Here is a 26,960-nt window from a genome sequence, read left to right as displayed (position 1 = left end):
TTAGGTCAGATCTCTTACACTGTCTCAGTTGTAATTCTGCAATGGCGGTTATCACTAGGAGTCCCCAGCCCCCGGCAGAGACATGGGGAACCCCGCCGCTACCCTGCACTCTAATAAAGAAGGGGGCGAACGTGCCCGCCTCTTAAAACAAGTTAACACCTGGCAGGATTCTAACAGGAACCCGGCCGGGTTTCTCCGCGGGGCGGAGCTGGGACGGCCGGAAGATGGCGGCGGCGGCAGCAGGGTCCGAGGGTCACTCTCCATTGCGCCCTTGACGGCTTTCGCCGCGGAGCCACCTACCTTGCTAGCAGGCGGCCTCCGCGCTTTGCATGAAGGGGCGGGAGGGGGCGGTGACAAGCACTTGGCGGCGCCAATGAGCACCCAGGAGCCCAGGTCGCGCCCAATCAGGGCCCAGGTGGTGGAGAAAGGGTAGGGTGCGCGCGGGCCGCGCGTGTGGCAGTCGCGGAAGGCGCGGGAGCCTGCGTGCTGCCGGGCCTGAGCTATCTGTCTCGTTTCTGTCCGCGCGCCCTGCATCCCGGCCCCGGGCGCCCGCCGGAGGTCGCTGAGGAGCCAGAGGGCTGAGTGGTCTGCTGCCCGGGCCTAGGAGTGCCTGGTGTAGCGGTCGCGGAGCCATCCCGGCGTCTGCTGCCATGACCGACTCTCCTCTTAGAGGGGACTCTGCCTCAGCGGTGGCTGCAGAGAGAGATGAGCGGCGGCTCCTGGCCGCGGGACCGTGAGACGGGTTCGTGGCCGGCCATTTAGGGGGACGCTGTGGACCACCGCCTGCGCTCCTCCGGACTGGTTCCTTGGGCCCCGGAAGCTCGCGGCGGGTCCTGCGGGAAGCGGCATGTTCCCGCGGAGGCTGCTGGCCGCCTGGCTGGCGGGGACGCGGGGCGGGGGCCTGCTGGCGCTTCTGGCCAATCAGTGCCGCTTCGTCACGGGCCTGCGCGTGCGGCGCGCGCAGCAGATCGCGCAGCTCTACGGCCGCCTCTACTCCGAGAGCTCACGCCGCGTCCTCCTCAGCCGCCTCTGGCGCCGGCTGCACGGCCGTACTGGCCATGTCTCTGCCTTAATGGCGGCGTTCGCTGGCGTCTTCGTTTGGGACGAGGAGAGGATCCAGGAGGAGGAGTTGCAGAGGTGGGCGCTGCGGCGAGCTCTTTCTGGGCCGTGGGGTGGGGGGGACTTGTGAACCCTGGGGCCTGCCCTGTGGTCGTTGGCCCTTGTTTACCCGGTGGTCTTTTAATTGGCAATGCAGTCGATTGAACCTGCTTCAGCAAACCGCGTTGTTATTTGCCTCTGTGTGTCAATTTGCATTTGTCGGGTTATAAAATAGAACTGAAAGTGTGTAGGCTGGTGTGTAGGAGGGAGACTTTGAGTGGGGCGAGCAAGACAGTAAAGAAACAACACTGTAGAAATCAATTAGATAGCGAAGGCATGGAGGCCCTTGTTCACGTAATCTGTAATCTTTAACACAACCAGAAAGGTGCAAATTCAAAACAAATTTTAAATTTGGCCTAAGGGTGGTGGGCTGCTATTTGCAAAATGACTTCAATCCAGATGGGACTCAGGCCTGTGAGAAAAGCCGGGAGAGCCCTCTGTCATCGTGACTCGTGGCAAAATTGAGAGCCTGGAAGGGATTTTGTCCAGGTTACACAAACCAGCAGCCCAGACATTTGAACCTGTAAGAATTAGGTCAGATTTTTGCGACGTTAACTAGAACTTTGGGAATAGTGTCCCATTAGACTCTGAAGTCATGCTGTCGTCATCAAAACTGTGAAAAGCCCAGTACCATTCATTAAGTTTGTTAATCTGTAGTTCTGAGACTGTAGTTTCCAGGTAATGTCATGGGGAAACTTTGCTTTGGTTTTTGGTTTACCTTGTGTCTGTATTTTCTTTGCAACAGATATTCTTAAACTGTGCCCTCCCTGCACAGAAAGTACTTTGCCGTGATTTCGGGAACCAGAGACAATCCCCTCCCTCCGCAGATTCCACACCCGCCTGTTTATTCTTGATATTTCCTCCACAGGGAAACAACCTGTTATTCCACATTTTTTGTTAGGTTAAAAATGGAAATACCCCAATAAAGTTTATACCATGGCCTGTGTGGGAGGTGTAACACCCAGATGCCAGGCAGCTATTTGTGCCATACTATGAATTGTGGGTAAATGCAAGTCTATCTTAAGAACTGGGAATACTTTTCCTAGCAGGAAAGATAACTTTTATAAATGCAACTTAAAATCATAACCACAAACAACCTTATTCACAAAAAAAGTTAAGCTATCAAAGCGTGATAGTTATTTTGCTTAGTTCCTATTAGTATTCTTTTGCTACTTGGCCATTGGTTATAATCAAAATCTCTTGGGTGTGGGAAATGAATAGGAAGAAAAATTTTAAGTTGAAAAATTGTCATTAAATTTTAATTTTCATTTTTGATGATGAAATGTCCGTGTTCCACTTTTAAGTTGAAAAATTATCATTAACTTTGAATTTTCAGTTTTGATGATGAAATATCCTTGTTCCACAGTTAAGTTTGAGAGGAAAATCTCCAGTTGGAATTGTTGGGGAAAGAGGAGAAAGACCAGGAAAAGGGCTACTGGGTACAAAAGAGAGGAAAGAAGAGTTTGGGGGTGGGAGTTGAGTAGTGTTGGGGCTTACGTAGTAGATGACACTCTTTGGCTTATTTTACGCATTTTTTTGGATGATATTAATAGATCCTGGAGCCTCTGTTTAGCAGTGCTAAACAGAGTTAGTGGGGAGTTAGTGGGGAAAAAAGATAGGAAATGAACATAGTAAGCATTTGAGTTAGTCAGTATTTACCATGGCAGAGAGATCAGACCAGTTCATGACTGAGCCTCTGGTCAGACTGTCCCTGAAACCTGGAGGCAATTGAAATACTCTTGGTTCTAATCCAACTCCTCAAGAGGGACTGCTCTGAGTTAACCAGCTTTGGAATTTCAGGAGTTCAGATGAACTTCAGAACACTTTCAAGCTGCACTTTGACCCTCCTTAGGGTTGTTATAGTAAAGGCCCTCATTTAACATTTCATTGTTTGGTTCATGCTTGAATTTGGTTTTTCATGTAATTAGAATTTGATCATGTTGTTCATCTTGAGGATTTTTTTTCTTTTTAAAATATTTGTTAATGTGATAGGAAGGCAAATATGCTATTCAACAACTACATCTTGGTTGCACAGTGGTTCCTTAGGTCTTTGTTTTGATAGCTTGTCATGTTTATATTTTATTAAAATATTCTGGGTACAGATTAACTTATTTGGTTTGTGTTTAAGTATTCTATTGGCTTGAAAGTAGGCACTGCTGAGGTTGTCATAGCTAGCTTAGAACATCTTGGATTTCGTTTGTTTTAGTGAGATGATTTTTGGGTAGCTTCCATAATGGAGCACAGTTGGAGTGTGTCTCAAGTGCATTTCTTTCATTGTTAATGGAAAAAGAGCATGATTGTCACATGGCCCCTAAATCACAGCCTTTGGCTCATCTGTGCTGATTCTGTACCAACTTGTCCTGGCACAAACTAATTCTAACATAGCTGTTTTGGTTAAGCGGGTAGAATGTGCAGGGTGTCTTTTTGAATGTGTGCCTTAAAGTGGCATGTGTTTTCCTTATGTTATTTGAGTCCTATTCAGAATGACAAAGCATAACTTGTCTTCTCGTCTTTTGTGCTTAAGAACATCTTACCAAATAGCATCTTATTAATCAAGCAACAGCAAGAAAATTTGAGAAGTGATTTTGACTGGCTGCTGTGGCCAGATGTAGAAATCAGATCTTTTAATACTTGCTCTAGTACCCAGTTGTCTTAAATTAGACAACGAAAATATCTTGGGATTGCTGTTTTTGGTGCTAGCTGGCATTCTGTGATTCCAGGGTGAATCTAATGGAAAAATACAGTAGTCATGTGTTTGATTGCTTTGGAACAGTTAAAAAAGAAAAGTTACAGGAACAAAGAGAGGAAGGATGTTAAGAAATGAAAGGCTAGGGAAAAATGTTCCATTAACCTCCTCATAGTTTTTTAAAAGTTACAGTTCATTGCTCCAGAAATTTGAGTAAATAAGTGCCATTAAAGTTGCATAAAGAAAATTGGCCATTTTCTCTTTTCTGTCATTTGGGGCATTCAGGATATGTTAAACTTCAGTGTGTTATTGACTAGATAAATGATCCACATAAAGTCCTCTTGCCTTAAAGGAACTTTTTTTTTTTTTTTGGCCACTGTCACTTCAGGGTATCTTACTGGTAAACCCTTAAACCCCTTGTTAGATCTTCAGAGCTACATAAAATTAGACCTCAATTTTTTGAGGTTGTCTTCATTATTTTACCATTAACTAGTTGCCCCAAAACTGCAATGAGCTAATTGATGTCCTGTCCTGTCCTGTCCTCCCCTCCCCTCCCGCCACCTTCCGGGACAGAGTCTCGCCCTGTCGCCCAGGCTGGAGTGCATTGACATGATCTCGGCTCACTGCAACCTCCGCCTCCCAGGTTCAAGCGATTCTCCTGCCTCAGCCTCCTGAGTAGCTGGATTACAGGTGCTTGCCACCACACCCGGCTAATTTTTTGTATCCTTAGTAGAGATGGGGTTTCACCATGTTGGACAGGCTGGTTTCCAGCTCTTGACCTCGTGATCCGCCTGCCTCGGCCTCCCAAAGAGTTGGGATTACAGGCGTGAGAAACTGCGCCTGGACTCTTTCTTTTTTTTCTTAAGACATAATCTCACTCTGTCGCCCAGGCTGGAGTGCAGTGGTGTGATCTCGCCTCACCGCAGCCTCCGCCTCCCTGGTTCCAGCTATTCTCGTGCCTCAGCCTTGCCAGTAGCTGGGTCTACAGCGGGGGTGCCACCACGCCTGTTTAATTTTTGTATTTTTAGTGGAGACGGGGTTTCACCATGTTGGCCATGCTGGTCTCGAACTCCTGACCTCAAGCAATCCTCACGCCTTGGCCTTCCAAAGTGCTGAGAGCCAGGTGCCTGGCCCTATGTCTTTTTCTGGGGGAGGTATGGAGTCTTGCTCTGTTGCCTAGGCTGGAGTGCCGCGGCGTGATCTGGGCTCACTGAAGCATCCACCTCCTGGTTTCAAGCAGTTCTCCTGCCTCAGCCTCTCAGGTAGCAGGGACTACAGGCGTGCTCCACCACACCCAGCTAATTTTGTGTGTTTATTTTTAGAAGAGAAGGTTTCACCTTGTTGGCCAGGCTGATCTCCAACGATCCGCCTGCCTTGGCCTCCCAAAGTGCTGGAATTACAGGCATAAGCTACTGCGCCTGACTCCTATGTCTTTTATTTCTAGGTGTGTCAAAGGCAGTAGACCCTGCCTTTGACAATAACTTGGAATTTGAAGAGGAGGAGGATTATGTGAAGTGAGGCTGTTGTCTGACTGAAATTCCTAATTGTAGGGATGATTTCATTTAAGTAATTTTGGAGCCTTACACCAAGTTCCATGCTGAGGGCAGGACCCCTAGATGAACCAAATGTTGTTTCACTTTGTTTTCATGGTTTGTTTGCTTTGAGTTTCTATAGCTTTCAGTCCAGCCTTTTTCAGATATTGAAATGATTTTCGTTTTGGAGAAAGAAAGGCATGGTCTCTCTTTTCTTGATCCTTTTTCTAATCTGCTGATTTTACTATTTTGGGAATAATCTCTTTTGTCCTTCTGTCCTCTCTTAAGTCTCTTAAGATGTGAAGGTTTAGCCACCCATCCCATCCAAACAAGATTTGGCACAGCAGCCTAAAGAGATGTATCATGAGAGGTTTTCCTTTTCTCCACATATATGATAGTGAATGACTTTGTGCTCCTGTACGTTAATTGGGTCTTGTCATGTTAGCATTTAGAAGTTCAGACCCTTCAGGGATTCCTAAACCTTGGGACAAAATAACTTGATCATTTACATTTTCGTGAAGCAGTCTTGCTCTAGCATCCGTACTGTGTCTCCACAAGACATTTCTGTCCCTCTTCATAATTTTAGTCAAAGCCACCTAGTAACCTTTAATTATATAGGAGAGCTTGATTAAGCAGTGGGTCAGATGCTCTGAACCACCGTGATTCTTAGAAGGTCATGAAAAAATGTTGCCTATAGTTAATAATTTTCTTAAAACTTTATTAACTGTGTAATTCTTTTATGAGCCTCTGATGTTTTAGTAAGCCATTCCAGCAGTGGAAACATGCTCCCCTTTATTATGTGGTAAGAATGCTATTCGGGCCAGGTGTTGTGGCATGTGCCTGTACTTGGGAGGCTGGAGGATCACTTGAGCCCAGGAATTTGAGGCCAGTTTGGGCAATGAAAAATAAATTTTTTTAAAAGAATGACACTCAAGAGTTGTGCTTAGTTATTGTTGAAGGATGCTTTATAGTCCTCAAAAATGCTGTAATCGATGCCCTATGGTGCCTGATTGTTCTCTGAGCAAATCTAGCTATGGTTTTGCTTTAGCTTTCTCTTCTGCAACATCTAAATGCCTACCCTAAGGTTCCTTCTCTGTTTCTCTATGGTTTTGCAGCTGGTCAGGGTTCTTGGTTGTAATAAAGAAACTGGTCTTGGTTAATTTAAGCCAAAAAGGAATTAATCAAAAGGGTGTTAGGTCACTCAGTATTGACAAGGCCAGGATACAGGTTGACCAAGACCTGCAGCAGGAATAATCTACTTAGAGCAGTGTTGTTGGCATTCTTTCCCCCAGATTGGTTGTACTCCTGGACTCTCAGCTCCCTCAAGATCCTGTGCCTTTGTGTTATCTTCAGGATTCAAAGCCCCTTCTAGAAGTCTCTAAGCTCACTTAAATTAGGAGCTGTGCTTTAACTGCTAGTGGGTGGGAGGGGGGTGCATTCACCTATTTGGGTTCTTTCCAAATAGAAAGGGTTTTCAGGCAGTCAAAATGACAAATATTCCCCTATATAAATATTTTCATCTAAGTCCAAAGCTTAAAATTCAGCAAATTCAATTTTAGAACTAATAGGACTTCAATAAATAATGCCCTCACTTTAAAGGTAAAATAACTTTAAAGGTAAAATAAAATAAGATCACACAGCTGGTCGGCTGTAGAGCCAGGACTAGAACACAAATCTTTAGACTTACCATTATCTTGAATTGCTCTAAACTTTTAATCTTGGATTGCCACTATAACTTTGAATTTTTGGCTTTTGCAGCAATGTATTAATGCAATATATATATATTTTTGAGACAATTTCACTCTCACCCAGGCTGGAGTGCAGTGGCACGATCTCAACTCACTGCAACCTCCACCTCCCAGGTTCAACAGATTCTTGTGCCTCAGCCTGCTGAGTAGCTGGGATTACAGGCGCAGGCCACCATGCCTGGCTAATTTTTTTTGTAGTGCTGGGATTACAGGCATGAGCCATTGCACCTGGTCATTTTTTTTTTTTTAAGAGTCTTACTCTGTTGCCAGGCTGGAGTGCAGTGGCATGATTTTGGCTCACTACAGCCCCGACCTCCCGGGCTCGGGTGATTCTCCCACCTCAGCCTCCTCAGTAGCTGGGACTACAGTTGCATGCCACTACGCCCAGCTAATAGTTGCAATTTTTTTTTTTTTTTTTTTTTGTGGAGGTGGAGTTTTGCATGTTGGCCAGGCTGGTCTTGAAGTCCTGGGCTCAAGTGATCTGCTCACCTTAGCCTCCCAAAATGCTGAGGATTATAGGCGTGAACCACTGCCCCAGGCCTTAATGCAATCCTTTAATAAAAATTTGGATTACTGAGGCCTATTTTCATTTTATTATTTTTTGATTTACTAAATTTATTCATGTAATATATGTAATGTTTACCAGGACATGTAATGTTTACCAGGACATGCTAGGAGCTGGAACTACAAATATGAAAAAGACTGATTCTGGGCTATTAAGGAATTTATAGTTTAGTAAGGAAAGCAGATATAAAGATAGATTAATTATAGTGTAATATGCCTGTGTAAAGGAATAAAAATCAGTGTATATGGTTAACTCTGCCTAGCAGTTACCCTTGTGGTTTTTTGAAGCTTGAAGGGTGAAAAGGCATTTCAGACAGTGTAGCAGTAATTTAGATCTTCTTCAGTCTTGAATTGCGATAGAGTGTATAAGACAGCCAGCCAGCAGTTTTTGTTTCTTATCTGTAACCTTTCTTTAAAGGTTGCAGGGGGTAGGGTGAGGTGGGGGGCACGGAGAAACTGGGTATGGTAGCACACGCCTATTGTGCCAGCTACTTGGGAGGCTGAAGTGAAAGGATCTCTTAAGCCCAGGAATTTGAGGCCAGTTTCGGCGACGTAGTGAGACTTTGTCTCAAAAAAGAAGAGGTTATGGGAAAAATACAAGCCAAGTTTTAAAAAATTATTATTATAAAATGTTTCAGATATATAAAAAAGGTTTAAGTAATAACACGAGTGTTGCAAGTACAGCTATTTTAAGAAATAAGATACTACAAATATACTTAGGGTTCCTCTGTACCTTTTTCCAGTTGTATTCTTATTTTTCCAGTTGTATTCTTATATTTCCCAGTGGTGACATTGGGATAATGTCACCATTATCCCAATTTGTTGTATATAATTCCCTATGTTTTTATACATATGTATATACCCCTGAATGATACATGGTGATACATAGTACAATATATGGTGGTGTTTTTCATGTTTTAAAACTTTTTGCAGCCGGTGAGTCCCGCCTGTAATCCCAGCACTTTGGGAGGCCCAGGCTAGTGGATCACTTGAGCCCAGGAGTTCAACACCAGCCTGGGCAACATGGTGCAACCCCATCTCTACTAAAAATACAGAAAACAAATTAGCTGCTTGTGGTGGTGCTTGTCTGTAGTCCCAGCTACTTGGGAAGCTGAAGTGGGAGAATCACCTGAGCTCAGGAAGTTAATGCTGTAGTGAGCTGAGATTATGCCACTGCACTCTAGCCTGGGCTCAGAACAAACAAAAAACACACAACTTTTCACAGTCCTGGACAAAATACTAACAAACTGAACTCAGTAATATATGAAATGGATTATATGCCGTGAAAAGTAGGATTTATCTAAGGAACGCAAGGTTGGTTCTTCATACAAAAATCAATTTATTACACCATATTATTAGAAAAAAGGACAAAAACTACGTGATCATCTGAATAAACACAAAAAGTATTTGACACATTCCAACCTCCTTTTGTGATTAAAAAAGAAAACACTTAGCAGACTGGGAATAGAAGGAAGTTTCTTGCAGCTGATAAGGCATCTACAAAAAACATAGCTAACAGTGTAGTTAATGGCAAAAGACTTAGTGCATTTCTCCTAAGATCAGGAACAAGATGAGGATTCTGCTCTCACCACTTCTGTTCAACATTGTACTGGAGGTCATAACCAATGAAATTAGGCAACATAAGGAAATGAAAGTCATTTAGATTGGAAAGGAAGAAATAAAACTATCTCTATTTGCAGCTGACATGATCTTATATATAGAAAATAGTAAGGAATCTACAGAAAGCAATTAGAGCTCATAAATGAGTTCATCAAGTTTGCAGGATACAAGATCAATACACGGAAGTCATGTTTATGTACACTAACAATGAACAATCTGAAAATAAAATTAATAGTTTCATTTACAGTAGCATCAAAAGGAATAAATACATAGGAATAAATTTAACAAGTGTACAACTAAAACTGTAACACTAAAAACAACAAAACATCATTGGAAGAAATTTAAAAAGACATAAATAAATGGAAAGACATCCCGTGTTCATGGATTAGATTAGAACACTTAATATTGCTAAGATGGCAATACCACTTAAAGTGATCTACAAATTCAGTGTAGTCTTTATCAAAATCCTAGGCAGTTTTGCAGAAATTGGCAAGCCCTTCTGATAGTCATATGGAAATGAAAGGAACTCAGAATAGCCAAAACAGTCTTGAAAAAAGAGAACAAAGTTTGGAGGACTCACCGTTCCCAATTTCAAAACTTATTACAAAGCTACAGTAATGACACTGTGGTACTGGCATAAGGATAGACATCTAGATTGTTAGAGTAAAATTGAGAGTCTAGAAATAAACCTTTACATTTTTGGTCAGTTTTCAACAAGGATGCCAGGATAGTTCACTGGGGAAGGAATAGTCTTTTCGACAAATGACACTGGGTCACCTGGAGAAGCAGATGCAAAAGAATGAGTTTAGACTCCTACCTCATTATCATACACAAACATTAACTCAAAATGGGGTAAAGACCTAATGTAAGCTAAAATTATAAAACTCTCAGAAGAAAATATAGGCGAAAGTTCTTATGACCTTGGATTAGGCAGTGGTTTCTTAGCTATAACACCAAAAACAAGCAAAGAAAAAAAAAACATCAAAATTAAAAACTTTTATGCATGAAAGGATACTATCAAGAATAGTATAAGCACATGAAAAGGTTAGGGAAATACCAGTCAAGATGCAATGAGATACCATTTCACACCCACTAAGTTGGCTGGAATAAAAAAGATGGACAATAACAAGTGGGGCAATTGGAACCAAGGATGTGGAGCAGTTGGAATCCTCAAACATTGCTGATGTGAATATAAAATAGTGCAATTGTTTGGAAAACATTTTGGCGGTTGCTTAAAAAGTTAAGCATAATTACCATGACCCAGCAAATCTGCTCCTAGGAATCTACCCAAGAGAATTGAAAACATGTCTATATGAAGATTTGTACACAAATGTCCATAGCAGTATTCTGTTTTTTTTTTTTTTTTTTTTTTGAGACAGTTTTGTCTTTTCGCCCAGGCTGGAGTGAAGTGCAATCTTGGCTCACTGCAACCTCTACCTCCTGGGTTCAAGCAATTCTCCTGCCTCAGCCTCCCAAATAGCTGGGATTCCAGGCTCCTGCCATCACACCTGGCTAATTTTTGTATTTTTAGTAGAGACGGGGTTTTGCCCTGTTGGCCAGGCTGGGTCTCGAACTCGACCTCGGAGTGATCCACCTACCTTGGCCTCCCGAAGTGCTAGGATTATAGGCATCAGTCACTACGTCCGGCCAGCAGTATTGTAATAGCCAGAAAGTGGAAACAAATTTTATTTGATGAATGGATAAACAAAATGGGATCTATCCATACAATGGAATATTATTCAGCTATAAAAAGGAATAAAGTACAGCATGGTTGAACTTGAAAGTATGCTAAGTGAAAGAAGCTAGACACAAAAGCTACATGTCATATGATTCCATTTACTTGAAATGTCCAGAATTGGCAACTCCATAGAGACAGAAAGTAGATTAGTGGCTGCCTAGGACTGGGAGGAGGCAGGAATGGGAAGTGACTAATGATAGATAGAGATTTCTTTTGGGGGTGATAAAAATGTTCTGGAATTAGGGGTGATGGTTGCACAACCTTGTGAATATACTAACAAGTACAGAATTGTACACTATAAAAGAATGAATCTGATGGTATGTGAATTTATCAATTTAAAAACAAAGGGGAAAAATACATATATACTTCTAATAAGACAACCCAATAAAAAATGGACAAAAGATATCAATTGACATTTTAAAACCATAAACCTTCATAGTTAACATTTGAGGGCTACTTACGTGCCAGATAACAAACATTTGATTTTATTTTATTTTTTATTTATTTTAGAGATGGAGTCTCACTCTGTTGCCCAGGCTGGAGTGCAATGGTGCGATCTTGGCTCACTGCACCCACAGCCTCCTGGGTTCAAGTGATTCTTCTGCCTCAGCCTCCCGAGTAGCTGGGATTACAGGCACCCAGCACCATGCCCAGCTAATTTTTGTATTTTTAGTAGAGATGGAGTTTCACTATGTTTCCCAGGCTGGTCTCGAACTCCTGACCTCAGGTGATCCACCCACCTCGGCCTCCCCAAGTCTGGGATTACAGGCGTGAGCCATTGTGCTTGGCGTTATGTTATGTTATGTTATGTTATGTTATGTTATGTTATGTTATGTTTGTTATGTATGTTATGTGTTGTGTTGTGTTATGTTATGTTATGTTTTATGTTATGTTATGTTATGTTATGTATTTTGAGACGGAGTTTCGCTCTTGTTGCCCAGGCTGGAGGGCAATGGCATGATCTTGGCTCACTGCAACCTCCGCCTCCCGTGTTCAAGCGATTCTCCTGCCTCAGTCTCCTGAGTAGCTGGGATTACAGGTATGTGCCACCATGCCCAGCTAATTTTGTATTTTTAGTAGAGACAGGGTTTCGCCACGTTGGTTAGGCTGGTCTTAAACTCCCGACCTCAGGTGATCACCTGCCTCAGCCCCCCAAAGTGTTGGGATTACAGGCGTGAGCCACCGCCCCTAGCCTGTTTTATTTTTTAAGAGACAGTGTAGCTGGGCGCAGTGGTTCACGCCTGTAATCCCAGCACTTTGGGAGGCCGAGGCGGGCAGATCATGAGGTCAGGAGATTGAGACCGTCCTGGGTAACATGGTGAAACCCTGTCTCTACTAAAAATACAAAAAGTCAGCCGGGCATGATAGCACGTGCCTGTAGTCTCAGCTACTGGGGAGGCTGAGGCAGGAGAAACACTTGAACCCGGGAGGTGGAAGTTGCAGTGAGCCCAGATCACGGCACTGTATTCTAGCCTGGGTGACAGAGTGAGACTCTGTTTCAAAAAAACAAACAAAAAAAAGAGACAGAGTCTTACTGTATCGCCCAGACTGGAGTACAGTGGCAGAATTGTAGCTCACTACAGCCTCCAACTCCTGGGCTCAAGTGATCTTCCCATCTCAGCCCATAGCTTGGAGTATAGGCATGTGCCACTATGCCTGGCTAATTTTTAAAATTTTTTCTTAGAGATAGGGTCTCACTGTGTTTCCCGGGTTAGTTTTGAACCTGGCCTCAGGGAGTCCTCCTGCCTTGGCCTCCCAAAGTGCTGGGACTACAGGAGTGAGCCTCTGTGCCTGGCCATAGATATTAAGCACTTGACACTTAACTTTTTTTTTGTTGTTTTTTTTTTTTTGAGACAGTCTCACTCTGTCACCCAGGCTAGAGTGCAGTGGCGTGATCTTGGCTTACTGCAACCTCTGCCTCCCAGGTTCAAGCCATTCTCCTGCCTCAGCCTCCTGAGTAGCTGGGATTACAGGTGCGCGCCACCATGCCCGGCTAATTTTTGTATTTTTAGTAGAGACGGGGTTTCACCATGTTGGTCAGGCTGGTTTCGAGCTCCTGACCTCGTGATCCACCCTCGTCTGCCTCCCAAAGTGTTGAGATTACAGTCGTGAGCCACCACGCCCTGCAGCACTTGACACTTTGTAATCTTTATAGCCAACCTCGAGGTAGGTACTATTATTATTTCCATTTTATAGATTGAGAAATAGGAACTGGTTAAATAATATTCTAGTTAGTGAGTGTTGGACTAAGATTCAAACTCAGGAACTCAGTTTTTATTCACTATACTGTGTCCTGTTTATATACTACATACTGTGGTTTACTGTAAAACCTTCTTGCACAGACCTTTGTGTGGACACTTCATTTCACAGGGCTGACTAATCACCTCACCACGGCTCTTTTTTCCCCTTTACAGATCTATTAATGAGATGAAGCGGTTGGAAGAAATGTCAAGTATGTTTCAGAGCTCTGGAGTCCAGCACCACCCTCCAGAACCAAAAGCCCAAACAGAAGGGAATGAAGATTCAGAGGGCAAAGAGCAACCTTGGGAAATGGTGATGGATAAGAAACACTTTAAGCTGTGGCGGCGCCCAATTACAGGCACCCACCTTTACCAGTACCGAGGTGAGCCCAGTGTGGCTATCTTTTGGGTTCCATAGTTGCCCAGGTGCATGGGATTTCTGTTCTTCATACTTCTCTAAACTGTTCTGGTTGTTTCTCAGAAAATTTGCCGTAGTTTTTTGTTTATTGCTTTTCTTCTCCCAGATGACAAATGTCTCAGTGTTGTCTTTGCTTACATCCTCTTTGTCTTTCTTTGTTGCTCCACTAAGACTTCTAGTTTCTGAACCTGCCTTTAAGATCTCTTAGTACTTTAGATCTGAAACGCCGCTAGGTGAAAGAAACAAGGCGAGTGACTGGAGTATGGCCAGCATCCCTTATTCTTTCTTTTCATTCTAGTTTTTGGAACCTACACAGATGTGACACCTCGGCAGTTCTTCAATGTTCAGGTGAGTTAATTTTTCTCTCCAGATTTGGAGCCTCCTAGCATATCAATTGCTACTGTCTACATGAATCATTTATCTGACTCAGGTGACATTGGCTTAAGTACATCCATCTATCTACGTGTCATCCACATTGCATAGCATTTGGGTAAACATTTGACTTAGAATTTCTTTATCTGTCCCATGGGGATGAGATCAGTTTTACCCCTCCCACAGGACTGTTGGGAATATCAGATAGAGGAATGGATATGAATACTTTAATGTATTTTAGGAGGCTTTATTGTTTTTTTCCCCAAACAACTTGAGAGTAAGTTACATACATCATAGCCCTTTATTCCTAAATTCTTCCAGTGTGTATTTCCTAAAACTAGCCATATGCCATATTTCTTAACTAATCATGATACCATTATTGAAATTAGTAAATTTAACACTGATGCAACACTTTCATGTAGTCTTCTGTTTGTATTTATCAGTTTTATCAGTTGACTCAATGTCCTTTATAGCATTTTCCACTTCAGTACAGATAGTCAGGATTATATTTAGTTGTCACATCTCTTTAACCTCAAATCGAGAACATTTCCATAGTGGAGGGTTTTTTTTTTTTTCTTTCCTCTCCCTGAGACGGGTCCTGCTGTGTCACCCAGGCTGGAGTGCAGTGGTGTGATCATGTCTTGCTGCAGCCTTCGTTTCCTGGACTCAAGTGATCCTCCCACCTCAGCTCCCAGGCCTACAGGCATGCGCCACCACACTTGGCTAATTAAAATTTTTTTTTCTTAGAGACAGGGTCTCCCTATGTCTCCTAGGCTGGTCTTGAACTCCCTGGGCTCTAGTGATCCTCCTGCCTTTGCCTCCCAAAGTGCCGGGATTACAGGTGTGAGTCACTGTGTTGGCCCAATGTTTATTTCATAAAGATGCAGAGTATCTGTTCAAAGACTGCTTTCCTCCTTGTAGAGGAAGATGTTTTAAAAAATGAAGCAGGGAGGTGGGATCGCCCAGAGTTCTAGAACAAAAATTTTTTCTTTCTGGATTTTTCATTTGTTTTGCTGACTTCCGATAACTACTTCGTTGGTTATAACACTCACTCTAACATGCAAGTGCACTTTCCCTGAGGTACTGGATCTTGTTAATTTGTAGTGAATTTTTGTTGGTTTTATGTATATGGTATATCTGTCTTAACTTGAAAATCTTCAGTTACTAGTGATGCCAGAAATTTAAAAAAATATGCTACTTGCATTTTTGTGTGTGAGGTGTCTACTTAATACTTTTGGACTTTTTGTTGTTTAAAACTTTTTAGAAGTGTCTTACCCTTACACATTCATATCACTATATATTATTTTTCCCCAGATGTGTCTGTTAAAATATTTTGTTACACTTTTCCTTGGTTTGTCTAATGAAGATTCACATTCAGTGTAATGACATTAGCCTGTATAAGGTGATTTTGAAAGAATCATCTGTAGTAAACACAGCCATGTCTCTCACACTCTGGCACTGTCTGTTAGGTCAGATTACTCTCTCCTTGTAATAAGTTTCTTGGATTAGAGACCAAAGCATCTGGAAAGCTTTCTGCATTTTTGTTTTGGGTCTTCTTGGGTATTCATGGTCTTTTCTCTTTCTGCAGCTGGACACAGAGTATAGAAAAAAATGGGATGCCCTGGTGATCAAGCTGGAGGTGATTGAGAGGGACGTGGTTAGTGGTTCCGAGGTTCTTCACTGGGTAACCCATTTTCCTGTGAGTATTTTTACTTCTGATTTTATTTCTGTCCAGGTTTGTGTGATGCAGAACACTAATCCTGCCCCTCCATTTCTTTAGTATCCAATGTACTCACGGGATTATGTTTATGTTCGGCGGTATAGTGTGGATCAGGAAAACAACATGATGGTGTTGGTGTCGCGGTATGTATGGCTGCCTGTGGCTGTTGCCGAGTTCCTTTAGCTGTGGCCTTCATTCGTATGTACCTAAGTTTGCATATTCTTAGTGTCCTATGAGTCTCCCACAGGCTTCCCTGCAGCCAGTGCCCCTTCCATCCAGCTATAAGATGAGGGACTCTGACTGTCTAGGAAGAATGGAGAGATACAAGCTTTTAAACTGTTCTTTTGGGTTCTTTAATGTTGGTAATTAAAAGAAGTGCTGTTGTTTTTGACAGCCTAGTGAGCCATAAATTACCAAAGGAACTCACTTCATTTTTAATTAATTCATTTGTTTATTGTAGACGCAGGGTTTCACAGTGTGGTCCAGGCTGGTCTTGGACTCCTGGCCTCAAGTGATCTTCCTGTCTTGGCTTCCCAGTGTTGGGATTACAGGCATGAGCCACCACGTCTGGCCTTCACTTCATTTTTAGAACTTAGTTTGTATTTATTCATCTTAGTGACTCCTTTGTTTTGTGTATTTAAAAATATCAGAGCCAGCTTTTTAGGCCTTCCCCTTAACTTAGCTCTCCTGTTGTTTTATATATAGACATTACTAAGAGTTTGCTTCTCCTTTCCTCCTTACCAGTGCTGTGGAGCATCCGAGTGTGCCAGAGTCTCCAGAATTCGTCAGGGTCAGATCATATGAATCCCAAATGGTCATTCGTCCCCACAAGTCATTTGATGAGGTGAGTTTTACCTCATCCAAGAGATAATATGTCATGGCTGTGGAATTTTCTCAAGGGATGTCTTACCTGAACTAGGGAGGAGGGGGTGTGGCACAGGAACAGTTCTCAGGGGAGTCTGATGCTACTGGTCTGGGAACCATTTTTTGGGAACTCCTGATGTAGGTGATGTACCTGGAAGATCCCCAAGGACAAAGTAGTGGCAATCCATTGGTTCCGTCTTATCTGAGAGACAGTTAAAAGAATCATAGCCACTGACGCATTAGCCTGTATCAGTAGCATTCTTCAGGAACTAGAGTGAGTACCTTCTGTCAGCATTTTACCACAGTGGGCAGAGCACTGGATGGAAACTTTGCTGGATTTCTGCTTCCTTGCCAGAGAAATGGGAAGACTGGATTCATGCTGTCTGCCTTCTTTAAAATTCTGTGACCTTTCTTTGAAAAGAATATTTATTTCAGCCTAATGAGGTGTTTTGTGTTTATTTTTGATCTTTTTAAGCTAAATCTCCATTGAGAGTATAGATATTGATGCTAGTGGCTGCTGGTTTTAGTTCCACTTCACCTTATAATGGCTTTGTTTCTCCCTATTGCTTGTGTTTGATTTAGGGCTATATGGACAGTGTTCTTTAGTGTAGTTTTCTTATTCTCATCAAATTATTTTATTTATACCACCTCAAGGACTTGAGTTGGTCCTTGTAAAAAAAAACAACAAAAAAAAGTACACCGGATAGAGAGAGGAAAGCAGGAAGGGCACTGGGGTTAGAAGACATGATTCAAGCAAAGAGAAAGATAGGAATGAGCCAGGTATGCACTGAGAGACTCACATGCTTAGAAAGGAAAGTAGAGGTTAGGGAGAAGTGATAAATTGCATTGACTGTGTACAGAGGATACTCAAAAACCATGTAGCTGAGTTTGGATTTGCCAAATGGGAATTAGATCTTTGAGCCAAGGTAGGGGGTTTTTATCATGGAAAATTTGAAATACATACAAAAGATACAGAAGTAGAAGAGTATAATGAACCCTATGTATCCGTCCCCAGCTCCAGTTATCAACTCATGGCCAAAACTGTTTTATCTATACCTTTCCTATTTCCTTTCTCACTCCCCTGATTATTTTGAAGCAAATTCTAGCTTTACTGTAGGAGAACCCAATTCTTCTATTATATATTTCAGTATTTATCTCAAATAAGGATTTTGGGTGTTTTTGGAAACAGGGTCTCCCACTGTTACCCAGGCTAGTGTGCAGTGGTGCAATCACAACTCACTGCAGCCTCGACTTCCTGGGCTCAGGTGATCCTCCTGCCTCAGCCTCCTGAGGAGCTGGGATTATAGGCATGTGCCACCATGTCCGGCTAATTTTTTGTATTTTTTGTAGAGATGGGGTTTCACCATGCTGCGCAGGCTGGTCTCGAACTCCTGGACTCAAGCAATCCTCCCACCTCAGCCTCCCAAAATGCTGGGATTAGAGGCGTGAGCCACCGTGCCCAGCCCAAGTAAGAAATTTGTAAAACAGCTCTGGCCGGGCAACATGGAGAGACCCGGTCTCTACAAAAAATGAAAATTAGCCAGGCATGGTGATATGTGCCTGTAGTCCCAGCTGCTTGGGAAGCTGAGGTTGGGAGAATCACTTGAGTCCAGGAGGTCAAGGCTGCATTAAGCCGTGTTTGTGCTACTGCATGCCAGCCTGGGCAACAGTTTGAGACCCTTCTAAAAAAAAATAAAAAATAAAAAAGCCAGGCGCAGTGGCTCACGCCTGTAATCCCAGCACTTTGGGAGGCTGAGGCATGTAGATTACTTGAGGTCAGGATTTTGAGACCAGCCTGGCCAACATGGTGAAACCCTGTCTCTACTAAAAGTACAAAAATTATCCAGGCATTGTGGCACGTGTCTGTAATCCCAGCCACTTGGGAGGCTGAGGCAGGAGAGACTGGCTTGAACCTGGGAGGCAGAGGTTACAGTGAGCCAAGATCGTGCCACTGCACCCCAGCATGGGCGACACAGTGAGACTCGTCTCAAAAAAAAAAAAAAAAAAAGACACAGACTAAAATATACTTAGTTTTTAAATATATTATGCTTATTGATGCTCAAATTGATCCCAGTTTTGGTCATTGGGAACCTTCTTGTTGGCTCAAGCCCCTTTGACATGACCCCAGAAGCTGTCTTGCTTTCTGGTGTTAGAAGATGTTGTAGGTTCATCTTGTATATTTTTAGTTTTACACCTGGAAATTAACATTTCTTTAGGGAGTCCTGGTTCCTTTTAGTGGAAAATGGCATTTAAATACCACAATTTGGCTGCTAAGAATATTCATAGCTATTGGGTCGTTTATTGTTTGTAGGCCTTTTCAGAAGATAGAACCAAGTAATACATTTTACTGGTATGTTTATTTTTAAGATAAGACAAATCCTAAGTATATACTAATACTTTTAATTCAAATTCAGCACTATGGAGTTTTTATTTCTATCTTCTATCTTTTGTCTTTCCCTGTACTGTAAAACTCAATTCCCAGGAACCCTAACACAACTAACTACTAATTTGTTGAAATACACAGCCTCAGAATAACAATACAGTAAGATCACCAATAATACGAAGAATAAAATTTTGTGGTCTTTTTGTCTTCAGGATGTGCATACCGTGTACAAAATATTGATTTTTTTTTTTTTTTTTTTTTGGAGACAGAGTCTCGTTCTGTTGTGCAGGCTGGAGTGCAGTGGTGCGATCTCGGCTCACTTGCAACCTCTGCCTGCCAGGTTCAAGCAATTCTCCTGCTTCAGCCTCCCAATTAGCTGGGATTACAGATGTGCGCCACCACGCCTGGCTAATTTTTGCATTTTTATTAGAGACAGGGCTTCACCATGTTGGCCAGGCTGGTCTCGAACTCCTGACCTCACGTGATCCGCCTGCCTCGGCCTTTCTGAGTGCTGGGGTTACAGGCATGAGCCACCGTGCCCAGCCCCCAGCTAAGATTTATGACAGTGTCAGAGTAAAGATATGCAGCTGGATCATAAGAGAAAAAGGCACAGGAGGAGTCTGGAGGAGTCCATGTGAAGTTTCCTTCCCCAGCAATGAAATGCAGCAATATGTGTGCAATGTTTCTGTTTAGGAAGGCCATTAGAAATTTAACACTCTGGCTGAGCGCGGTGGCTCATGCCTGTAATCCCAGCACTTTGGGAGGCTGAGGCAGGAGGATCTCTTTAGCCAAGGAGTTTGAGATCAGCCTGGGCAACACAGGGAAGACCCAGTCTCTACAAAAAATAAAAAATTAGCTGTGGTGGTAGTGCATGCCTGTAGTCCCTGCTACACAGGAGGTTGAGGTGGGATGATTGCTTGAGCCCAGGAGGTGGAGGCTGTACTGAGCCGATTGCATCCACTGCACTCCAGACTGTGCAACAGAGTGAGACCTTGTCTCAAAAAAAAGAAAAAAAAAGAAAACACCCAAAGTTTTTTTTGTTTTTTTGTTTTTGTTTCTTGTTTTTGTTTTTTGTTTTGTTTTGTTTTCCTGAGATGAGTTTCACTCTTGTTGCCCAGGCTGGAGTGCGATGGCGTGATCTTGGCTCACTGCAACCTCCGCCTCCCGGGTTCAAGCAGTTCTGCCTCAGCCTCCCGAGGAGCTGGGATTACAGGTGCGTGCCACCACACCCGGCTAGTTTTTTCTTTGTATTTTTAGTAGAAACAGGGTTTTGCCATGTTGGCCAGGGTGGTCTCGAACTCCTGACCTCAGGTGATCCACCTGCCTCAGCCTCCCAAAGTGCTGGGATTACAGACATGAGCCAGCACACCCGACCCAAAGTGTTTTTTAAAGACGGAGTCTTGGCTGGGCACAGTGGCTCACGCTTGTAATCCCAGCACTTTGGGAGGCCGAGGTGGGTGGATCACTTGAGGTCGGGAGTTCGAGACCAGCCTGACCAAGATGGAGAAGCCCCGTTTCTACTAAAAATACAAAATTAGCTGGGCATGGTGGCGCATGCCTGTAATCTCAGCTACTCGGGAGGCTGAGGCAGGAGAATCACTTGAACTCAGGAGATGGAGGTTGTGGTGAGCCAAGATTGCGCCATTGCCTTCCAGCCTGGGCAACAAGAACGAAACTCTGTCTCAAAAAAAAAAAGGTCTTGGTCCGTCACCCAGGCTGGAGTACAGTGGCTCAATCTGTGCTCACTGCAACCTCCACCTCCCGATTCAAAGATTCTCCTGCCTCAGACTCCCAAGTAACTGGGATTACAGGCGTGTACCACCACGCCCAGCTAATTTTTTAACTTTTAGTAGAGATGGGACTTCACCATGTTGGCCAGGCTGGTCTCGAACTCCAGTCCTCAAGTAATCTGCCTGCCTTGGGCTCCCAAAGTGCTGGGATTATAAGGCATGAGCCACCACGCCCAGCCAACACCCAATTTTTTTTATTTATTTATTTTTTTGAAACGGAGTCTCACTCTGTTGCCCAGGCTGGAATGCAGTGGCTCGATCTTGGCTCACTGCAACCTCTGCCTTCCGGGTGCAAGCAATTCTTGTGCCTCAGCCTCCCGAGTAGCTGGGACTACAGGTGTGTGCCACCATGGCCGGCTAATTTTTGTATTTTTGGTAGAGACGGGGTTTCACCATGTTGGCCAGGCTTGTCTTGAACTCTTGACCTCAGGTGATCCGCCTGTCTCGGCCTCCCAAAGTGCTGGGATTGTAGGCATGAGCCACCATGCCTGGCCTAACACCCAAAATTTTTATTGGAAGCTGGTCACTTAGTACCGTCTGCTTAGCACATACCAGAATTCCAAACCCCACAAAGCAAAGCCTGTGTTCAGCATAAACCACGTTGTTTGCATAGTCTATGCACAGGGAGCCACCCATATCAGCTAACTGTTGACTGGGAGCCAAGTTGGCCAAGGGTCAACATTGCAAGGAGACCTTTCTATGGATAGTAGTCTCTCAGGCCTTCAGTGTTAACTCTTTTCTGCACAGGGTGAAAAAAGAAATGACACTCCCTGCTCCAGAATCAGATCATAGTTATTCTTTGGTACTGGATATGGAGGTTGTGGTGGGTGATTCAGGGATCTTCATTTTTGCTGTTTTTCTTTTCCAGAATGGCTTTGACTACTTACTGACATACAGTGACAATCCCCAAACGGTGTTTCCTCGCTACTGTGTTAGTTGGATGGTTTCCAGTGGTAAGTAAGGGCAAATATACTAGGGCCTGGAACCTGGGTTGAGCATTTTGTTTTTCTCTATTTCCTAATGGGGAAATAAAACGTCTCTTCTGGTTCTTCTTTTTTTTTTTCTGAGACAGAGTTTTCACAATCCATGCTTTGGGAACACATTCTGGGAGGCAGCTGTTATTCACAGTCAGGTTGTGATCTTTATAAGGAAGAACTGGTTCCCTACCATCAAAGAAATAGGGTCTTCTAATTTTGAGCCTACTGTTGGTTTGTATGTCAGCTTAACCTGATTCTCGTCTCCTGACAGGCATGCCAGATTTCCTGGAGAAGCTGCACATGGCCACTCTGAAAGCCAAGAATATGGAGATTAAAGTAAAGGACTACATCTCAGCTAAGCCTCTGGAAATGAGTAGTGAAGCCAAGGCCACCAGCCAGTCCTCTGAGCGAAAGAACGAGGGCAGCTGTGGCCCTGCTCGGATTGAGTATGCTTGACAGGCTTTGGGATAAGAAGGGACAGGTGCTTCCAGCCCTGTCTCAGTCCTTTATCACTCTGCTACAGAAGGGGGACATGCCACATGTATTAGAAGGCATCTGCTGTAACTTCCAGTGCAAGATAATTCAATAACTGATGTCCCATTTCATTCAGAGCTCTTATTGCTCTTATCAAAACAGAAGAAGGCTACATTTCTGGGAGTGTTGTCATATTCTCAGGCCAACTGTTTTGAAATTCGGTATCTCACTGAGCTAATCTGGAACAAACCTCTCACCTCAGGCCAGAAGGGGATGACCTCCGTTTGCTTCTCTGAGTAGTTTCCTCTGCTGACATTCCAAATCCCACCATCGATTGTGCAGCGCTTTGGATTTCCTTCAGTTCTCCAGGTCCACCTGGAAAGTATAGTTGGCCGGTTGAGTCTCTCAAATGAGGGGCTACTGGGAGTGTTCTTGGTAACAATCATGATGTGAATGGGTGTGAACGATACTTGGCTGTGTTAAGTGCCTTGTCCGCACCTTGCTTTTATCTCTAGGGACATGAAGTTATTATTAATTTTTTTTTTTTTTTTTTTAAGTAGAAATGGAGTTTCACTCTGTTTCCCAGGCTGGTCTTGAACTCCTGGGCCATGTCTGGCCAGGGATATGAATTTGTACGAAGAAATTTCCCTCCCTGCCTGCACAGTATCACCCATTGATTCACCTTATCCAAAGCAAGTTTCCTGTGAATCGGCCAGTTCTTTTATATTCATTGGATCATTGCCTCCTTCCTAACCTTCCCCATTTACCAAGAACACTGGGAGACTAATCCTTTTAGATAGTAGCTTTTTGATGCTCAAAACATCACATTTCAATTTAGTTTAAACATTTTTTAACTTTTGTGTCAAATAGGAGTTGAGGAATTGAGCAGGATTCTACCCTAGTCCGATTGTATAGAAAACACCATTTTGATTCAGGTATTATTTTTCATATTTCAGGTTTGACTTGTTCTTTTCAGAAGGCTAAAGGGCAGAGGAATGGGGGCTGGGCCACTCCCTTGGAGCTCTCAGATCTACAGACAAGCTGTGTGAATGCATAGATGTAATCTTGCCTCAAATACTAATACAGTTGAGATTTGGTTTATGTTACCATTATGTTCCTCTAAAAAGTTTTTCTTGCTCTCTTCAGAGCCAAAATAAAAGTGAACTACACTGTTCAGATAAGGTCACAATCTGATGCTGTCAGTTTGACTGAGCTGGTTTTGCTTATGGTCATGCTGCAATTTGTTAGAATAATAGGGATCAAGTTTTAAATCCTCCTCCTCCCCTTTTTTCTGGAGTCTTGAGGGCCAGAGTTTTTGTTTTTTTGTTTTTGTTTTTTCCTGCTTGCTACTGTTTTGTGGTGTTGAAAAGTGGTTTAAACCTGAGACTAACTTAAACACTTCCTTGACCTTCTTGTTGCCTGTTCATTTTTGTGCCAAGGAAGTAGCTGCCCCAGTGTATGTCTTGCCTTCTCCACGTCATTGTTGGAAGAGAAGAGAGATGCATCGAGCAGTCCCAACTGCTTTTCATTTATTACTTCTCTCTTCTTCCCAGGACCTGACAGAAGTCAGGGAAGAGTCCTTGGGTTATGTCCAAACTTAGCACCTGCAATTGTTGGGATGTGGATGGATGTGTGCATGAGAGAGAGAATGTGTGTGTGTGTGTCTGCGAGCGCACACACATGCACAAGTGCAAAGGAGTTGCGGTTGCTCCATGTTCTGACTTAGGGCAATTTGATTCTGCACTTGGGGTCTGTCTGTACAGTTACTCATGTCATTGTAATGATTTCACTCCTAACTGTGACATTTTTATCAAATGTGTGAATAAATACATAAAGATTGGTACAAAAAAAGTGTTTGTCTTTGGACAAATGGTGGTGGAAAAATCTTGCATATTGGACTTAACCATTTCTTTCTGATCACAAAGTCGAAAAGAATTTTACTCTGAGAGTTGGGAGGTGGAAGTGGCAGGGCTTGTTCATTCTTGGTAGATAGTGGCTGACACAGTTTGCCTAGACCACAAGCCCTTTCCAGGTGACCTGCTTGGCAACTGAAGATAAACCACCTATATCCACTTCCCTAGCTTGATATACTGACCCATATCCTTTCCCTTTAAAGAAGGATCACTTTGGAGGGAGCAGTGCTAGAGCTTAGCAGATGGTAGAAATCAGGAGGGACAGAAGCAGGCCTGAGGTCTAGGGTTGAGGTTGAGGGAGAGGGTCAAGTCAGTGCCCTTGGCGGAGGGGCAGTCCTGCTAGCATGCTCTGAGCATAACATGAGTTTATGTGTAATTTTGCCTGTGGGAAGCACTAGGTGAACACAAAAGCACACCCAGTTGAACTGAGCTGCATAGGAACACACAAGGCACATATCCCTGTGTGGTGTACCATCTGATTCCAGAGAACCGCACGTCTCATCTCATGCTTGCAAGCTGCAGCACTTACATCGGCCATCTTGGCTCTGCCTCACACTCCGCTCTTTATTCTCTTTCAACCTCGTTTGTATTTTACCTCTCTAATTTTTTTTTTTTTTTGAGACAGAGTCTCACTCTCACCCAGGCTGGAGTCCAGTGATGAGACCTCGGCTCACTGCAACCTCTACCTCCCGGGTTCGAGCAATTCTCCTGTCTCAGCCTCCCTAGTATCTGGGACTACAGGTGTGTGCCACCAAACCTGGCTAATTTTTGTATTTTTAGTAGAGATGGGCTTTCACCATGTTAGCCAGGCTGGTCTCGAACTCCTGGCCTTAAGCAATCCACCCACCTTGGCCTCCCAAAGTGTTGGGATTACAGGTGTGAGCCACTGCGCCCGGCCTATAACATTTTTAAGTGACAAAATTTTAGAAATGGAAGATTGATTTAGAAATGGGGGCCAGGTGCAGTGCACCTGTAACTTTGGGGGGCCAAGGCGGGTGGATCACCTGAGGTCGGGAGTTCAAGACCAGCCTGACCAACATGGAGAAACCCCGTCTCTTCTAAAAATACAAAATTAGCCGGGTGTGGTGGTGCATGCCTGTAATCCCAGCTACTCAGGAGGCTGAGGCAGGAGAATCACTTGAACCCGGGAGGCAGAGGTTGCGGTGAGCCGAGATCATGACACTGCACTCCAGCCCAGGTGACAGAGCAGGACTCTGTCTTAAAGAAAAAAAAAATTACATAGATCAGCAGAGTGGCTCACACCTGTAATCCTGACACTTTGGGAAGCTGAGGCAGGCGGATTGCCCAAGGTCAGGAGGTTGAGACCAACCAGGGCAATATGGTGAAACCCCGTCTCTACTAAAAATACAAAAAAATTAGCTGGACATGGTGGTGGGTACCTGTAGTCCCAGCTACTTGGGAGGCTGAGACGGGAGATTTGCTTGAACCCGGGAGGCAGAGGTTTCAGTGAGCCAAGATCATACCATTACACTCCAGCCTGGGCAACAAGAATGAAACTCAAAAAACAAAACAGCAAAAAACCCAGAGCAATACCAGGGATCCCTTGCGATGCTGGTCTACCACCACAGTCAACCGTGGTGTTAGATACACAAAACTACACTGGTGATAAAATTCTAAAGCTTTTTTTTTTTTTTCCCGAGACGGAGTCTCGCACTGTTGCCCGGGCTGGAGTACAGTGGCTCGATCTCAGCTCACTGCAACCTCTGCCTCCTGGGTTCAAGCTATTCTGCCTCAGCCTCCCAAGTAGTTTGGATTACAGGTGCCCGCCACCAGGCCCTGCCAATTTTTTGTATTTTTAGTAGAGATGGGGTTTTTACTGTGTTGGCCAGTCTCAAACTCCTGACCTTGTGATCCGCCCGCCTGAGCCTTCCAAAGTGCTGGGATTACAGGCATGAGCCACTGTGCCCGGCTAAAATTTTATAGCTTTTTTTTTTGAGACAGAGTTTTGCTGTTGTTGTCCAGGCTGAAGTGCAATGGCACAATCTCGGCTTACCACAACCTCCGCCTCCCAGGTTCAAGCGATTCTCCTGCCTCAGACTCCTGAGTAGCTGGGATTACAGGCATGCGCCACCACCCCAGCTAATTTTGTATTTTTAGTAGAGACGGGGTTTCTCCATGTTGGTCAGGCTGGTCTTGAACTCCCAACCTCAGGTGATTCACCCGCCTTGGCCTCCTAAAGTGCTGGGATTACAGGTGTGAGCCACCGTGCCCAGCAAATTTTATAGCTCTTTTTTTTTAGATGGAGTGTCTTGCTCTGTTGCCCAGGCTGGAGTGCAGTGTCATGATCTCAGCTCACTGCAAGCTCCACCTCCCGGGTTCACGCCATTCTCCTGCCTCAGCCTCCCAAGTAGCTGGGACTACAGGCGCCTGCCACCACACTCGGCTAATTTTTTGTATTTTTAGTAGAAATGGGGTTTCACCGTGTTAGCCAGGATGGTCTTGATCTCCTGACCTTGTGATCTGCCCGTCTTGGCCTCCCAAAGTGCTAGGATTACAAGCGTGAGCCACCGCGCCCAGCCTAATCTTTCTTCTTTTTCTCTATGTTTTCTCTCACTTTGTCTTATCTTTTGTTCTCTTCCTCTTCATGCAGGGTGGTACGTGTGGGAGCTGGGTGGGCTGTCCAGTGGGTTTCTGCCTGCAAACTGCAGGTCAAGGTAGATTGCTTTATTTCTTAACCATTGACATATTTGAAACTGGTACCTTTTTATGTGTCACAAAGATTTGAGTATTGTACACCTAAAC

General features: G+C 43.9%; 2 protein-coding genes across 5 annotated transcripts in view; one reads left to right on the top strand and one right to left on the bottom strand.

The window, feature by feature from the left end:
* LOC112132015 (uncharacterized) overlaps positions 1–890 on the bottom strand; it is a 39,082-nt gene extending 38,192 nt beyond the window's left edge. The window contains exon 1 of one of the 2 annotated variants that reach the window (XM_024242199.3): positions 301–890. In XM_024242199.3, coding sequence (XP_024097967.2) covers positions 301–534 — 234 coding nt within the window. In that variant the 5' untranslated portion in view covers positions 535–890. The remainder of the gene's footprint in view (positions 1–300) is intronic. The other variant, XM_024242198.3, reaches the window with a different exon arrangement.
* Positions 459–24,135, top strand: STARD7 (StAR related lipid transfer domain containing 7). Of its 3 annotated transcripts, XM_063713321.1 has the most exons (9): positions 1,024–1,137; positions 11,988–12,085; positions 13,461–13,669; positions 14,003–14,052; positions 15,665–15,775; positions 15,857–15,939; positions 16,541–16,640; positions 21,702–21,786; positions 22,082–24,135. In XM_063713321.1, the coding sequence occupies exons 3-9, from the start codon at positions 13,474–13,476 to the stop codon at positions 22,264–22,266; spliced, it is 810 nt and encodes a 269-aa protein (XP_063569391.1). In that variant the 5' UTR covers positions 1,024–1,137; positions 11,988–12,085; positions 13,461–13,473; the 3' UTR covers positions 22,267–24,135. The 3 variants fall into 3 exon arrangements, with proteins under 3 accessions (XP_009234440.1, XP_054403113.1, XP_063569391.1); XM_009236165.4 differs by lacking the exon at positions 11,988–12,085 and having other exon boundaries at positions 459–1,137; XM_054547138.1 differs by lacking the exons at positions 11,988–12,085; positions 21,702–21,786; positions 22,082–24,135 and adding an exon at positions 20,162–20,488 and having other exon boundaries at positions 848–1,137.
* Positions 24,136–26,960: the final 2,825 nt, after the last annotated feature.

The sequence above is a fragment of the Pongo abelii genome, chromosome 12 (assembly GCF_028885655.2).
Source record: "Pongo abelii isolate AG06213 chromosome 12, NHGRI_mPonAbe1-v2.0_pri, whole genome shotgun sequence".
NCBI lineage: Eukaryota > Metazoa > Chordata > Mammalia > Primates > Hominidae > Pongo > Pongo abelii.
The sequence above is the reverse complement of the archived record's forward strand: the minus strand, read 5'-3'. Positions and strand labels throughout refer to the sequence as shown.

Bases quoted from the DNA above. Each gene is read 5' to 3' on its own strand.
- STARD7 (XM_054547138.1), top strand. From the start codon at position 848: ATGTTCCCGCGGAGGCTGCTGGCCGCCTGGCTGGCGGGGACGCGGGGC. The intron at 13,670-14,002 runs GTGAGCCCAGTG...TTTTCATTCTAG, and splicing joins CCACCTTTACCAGTACCGAG to TTTTTGGAACCTACACAGAT. The intron at 15,940-16,540 runs GTATGTATGGCT...CCTCCTTACCAG, and splicing joins ATGATGGTGTTGGTGTCGCG to TGCTGTGGAGCATCCGAGTG.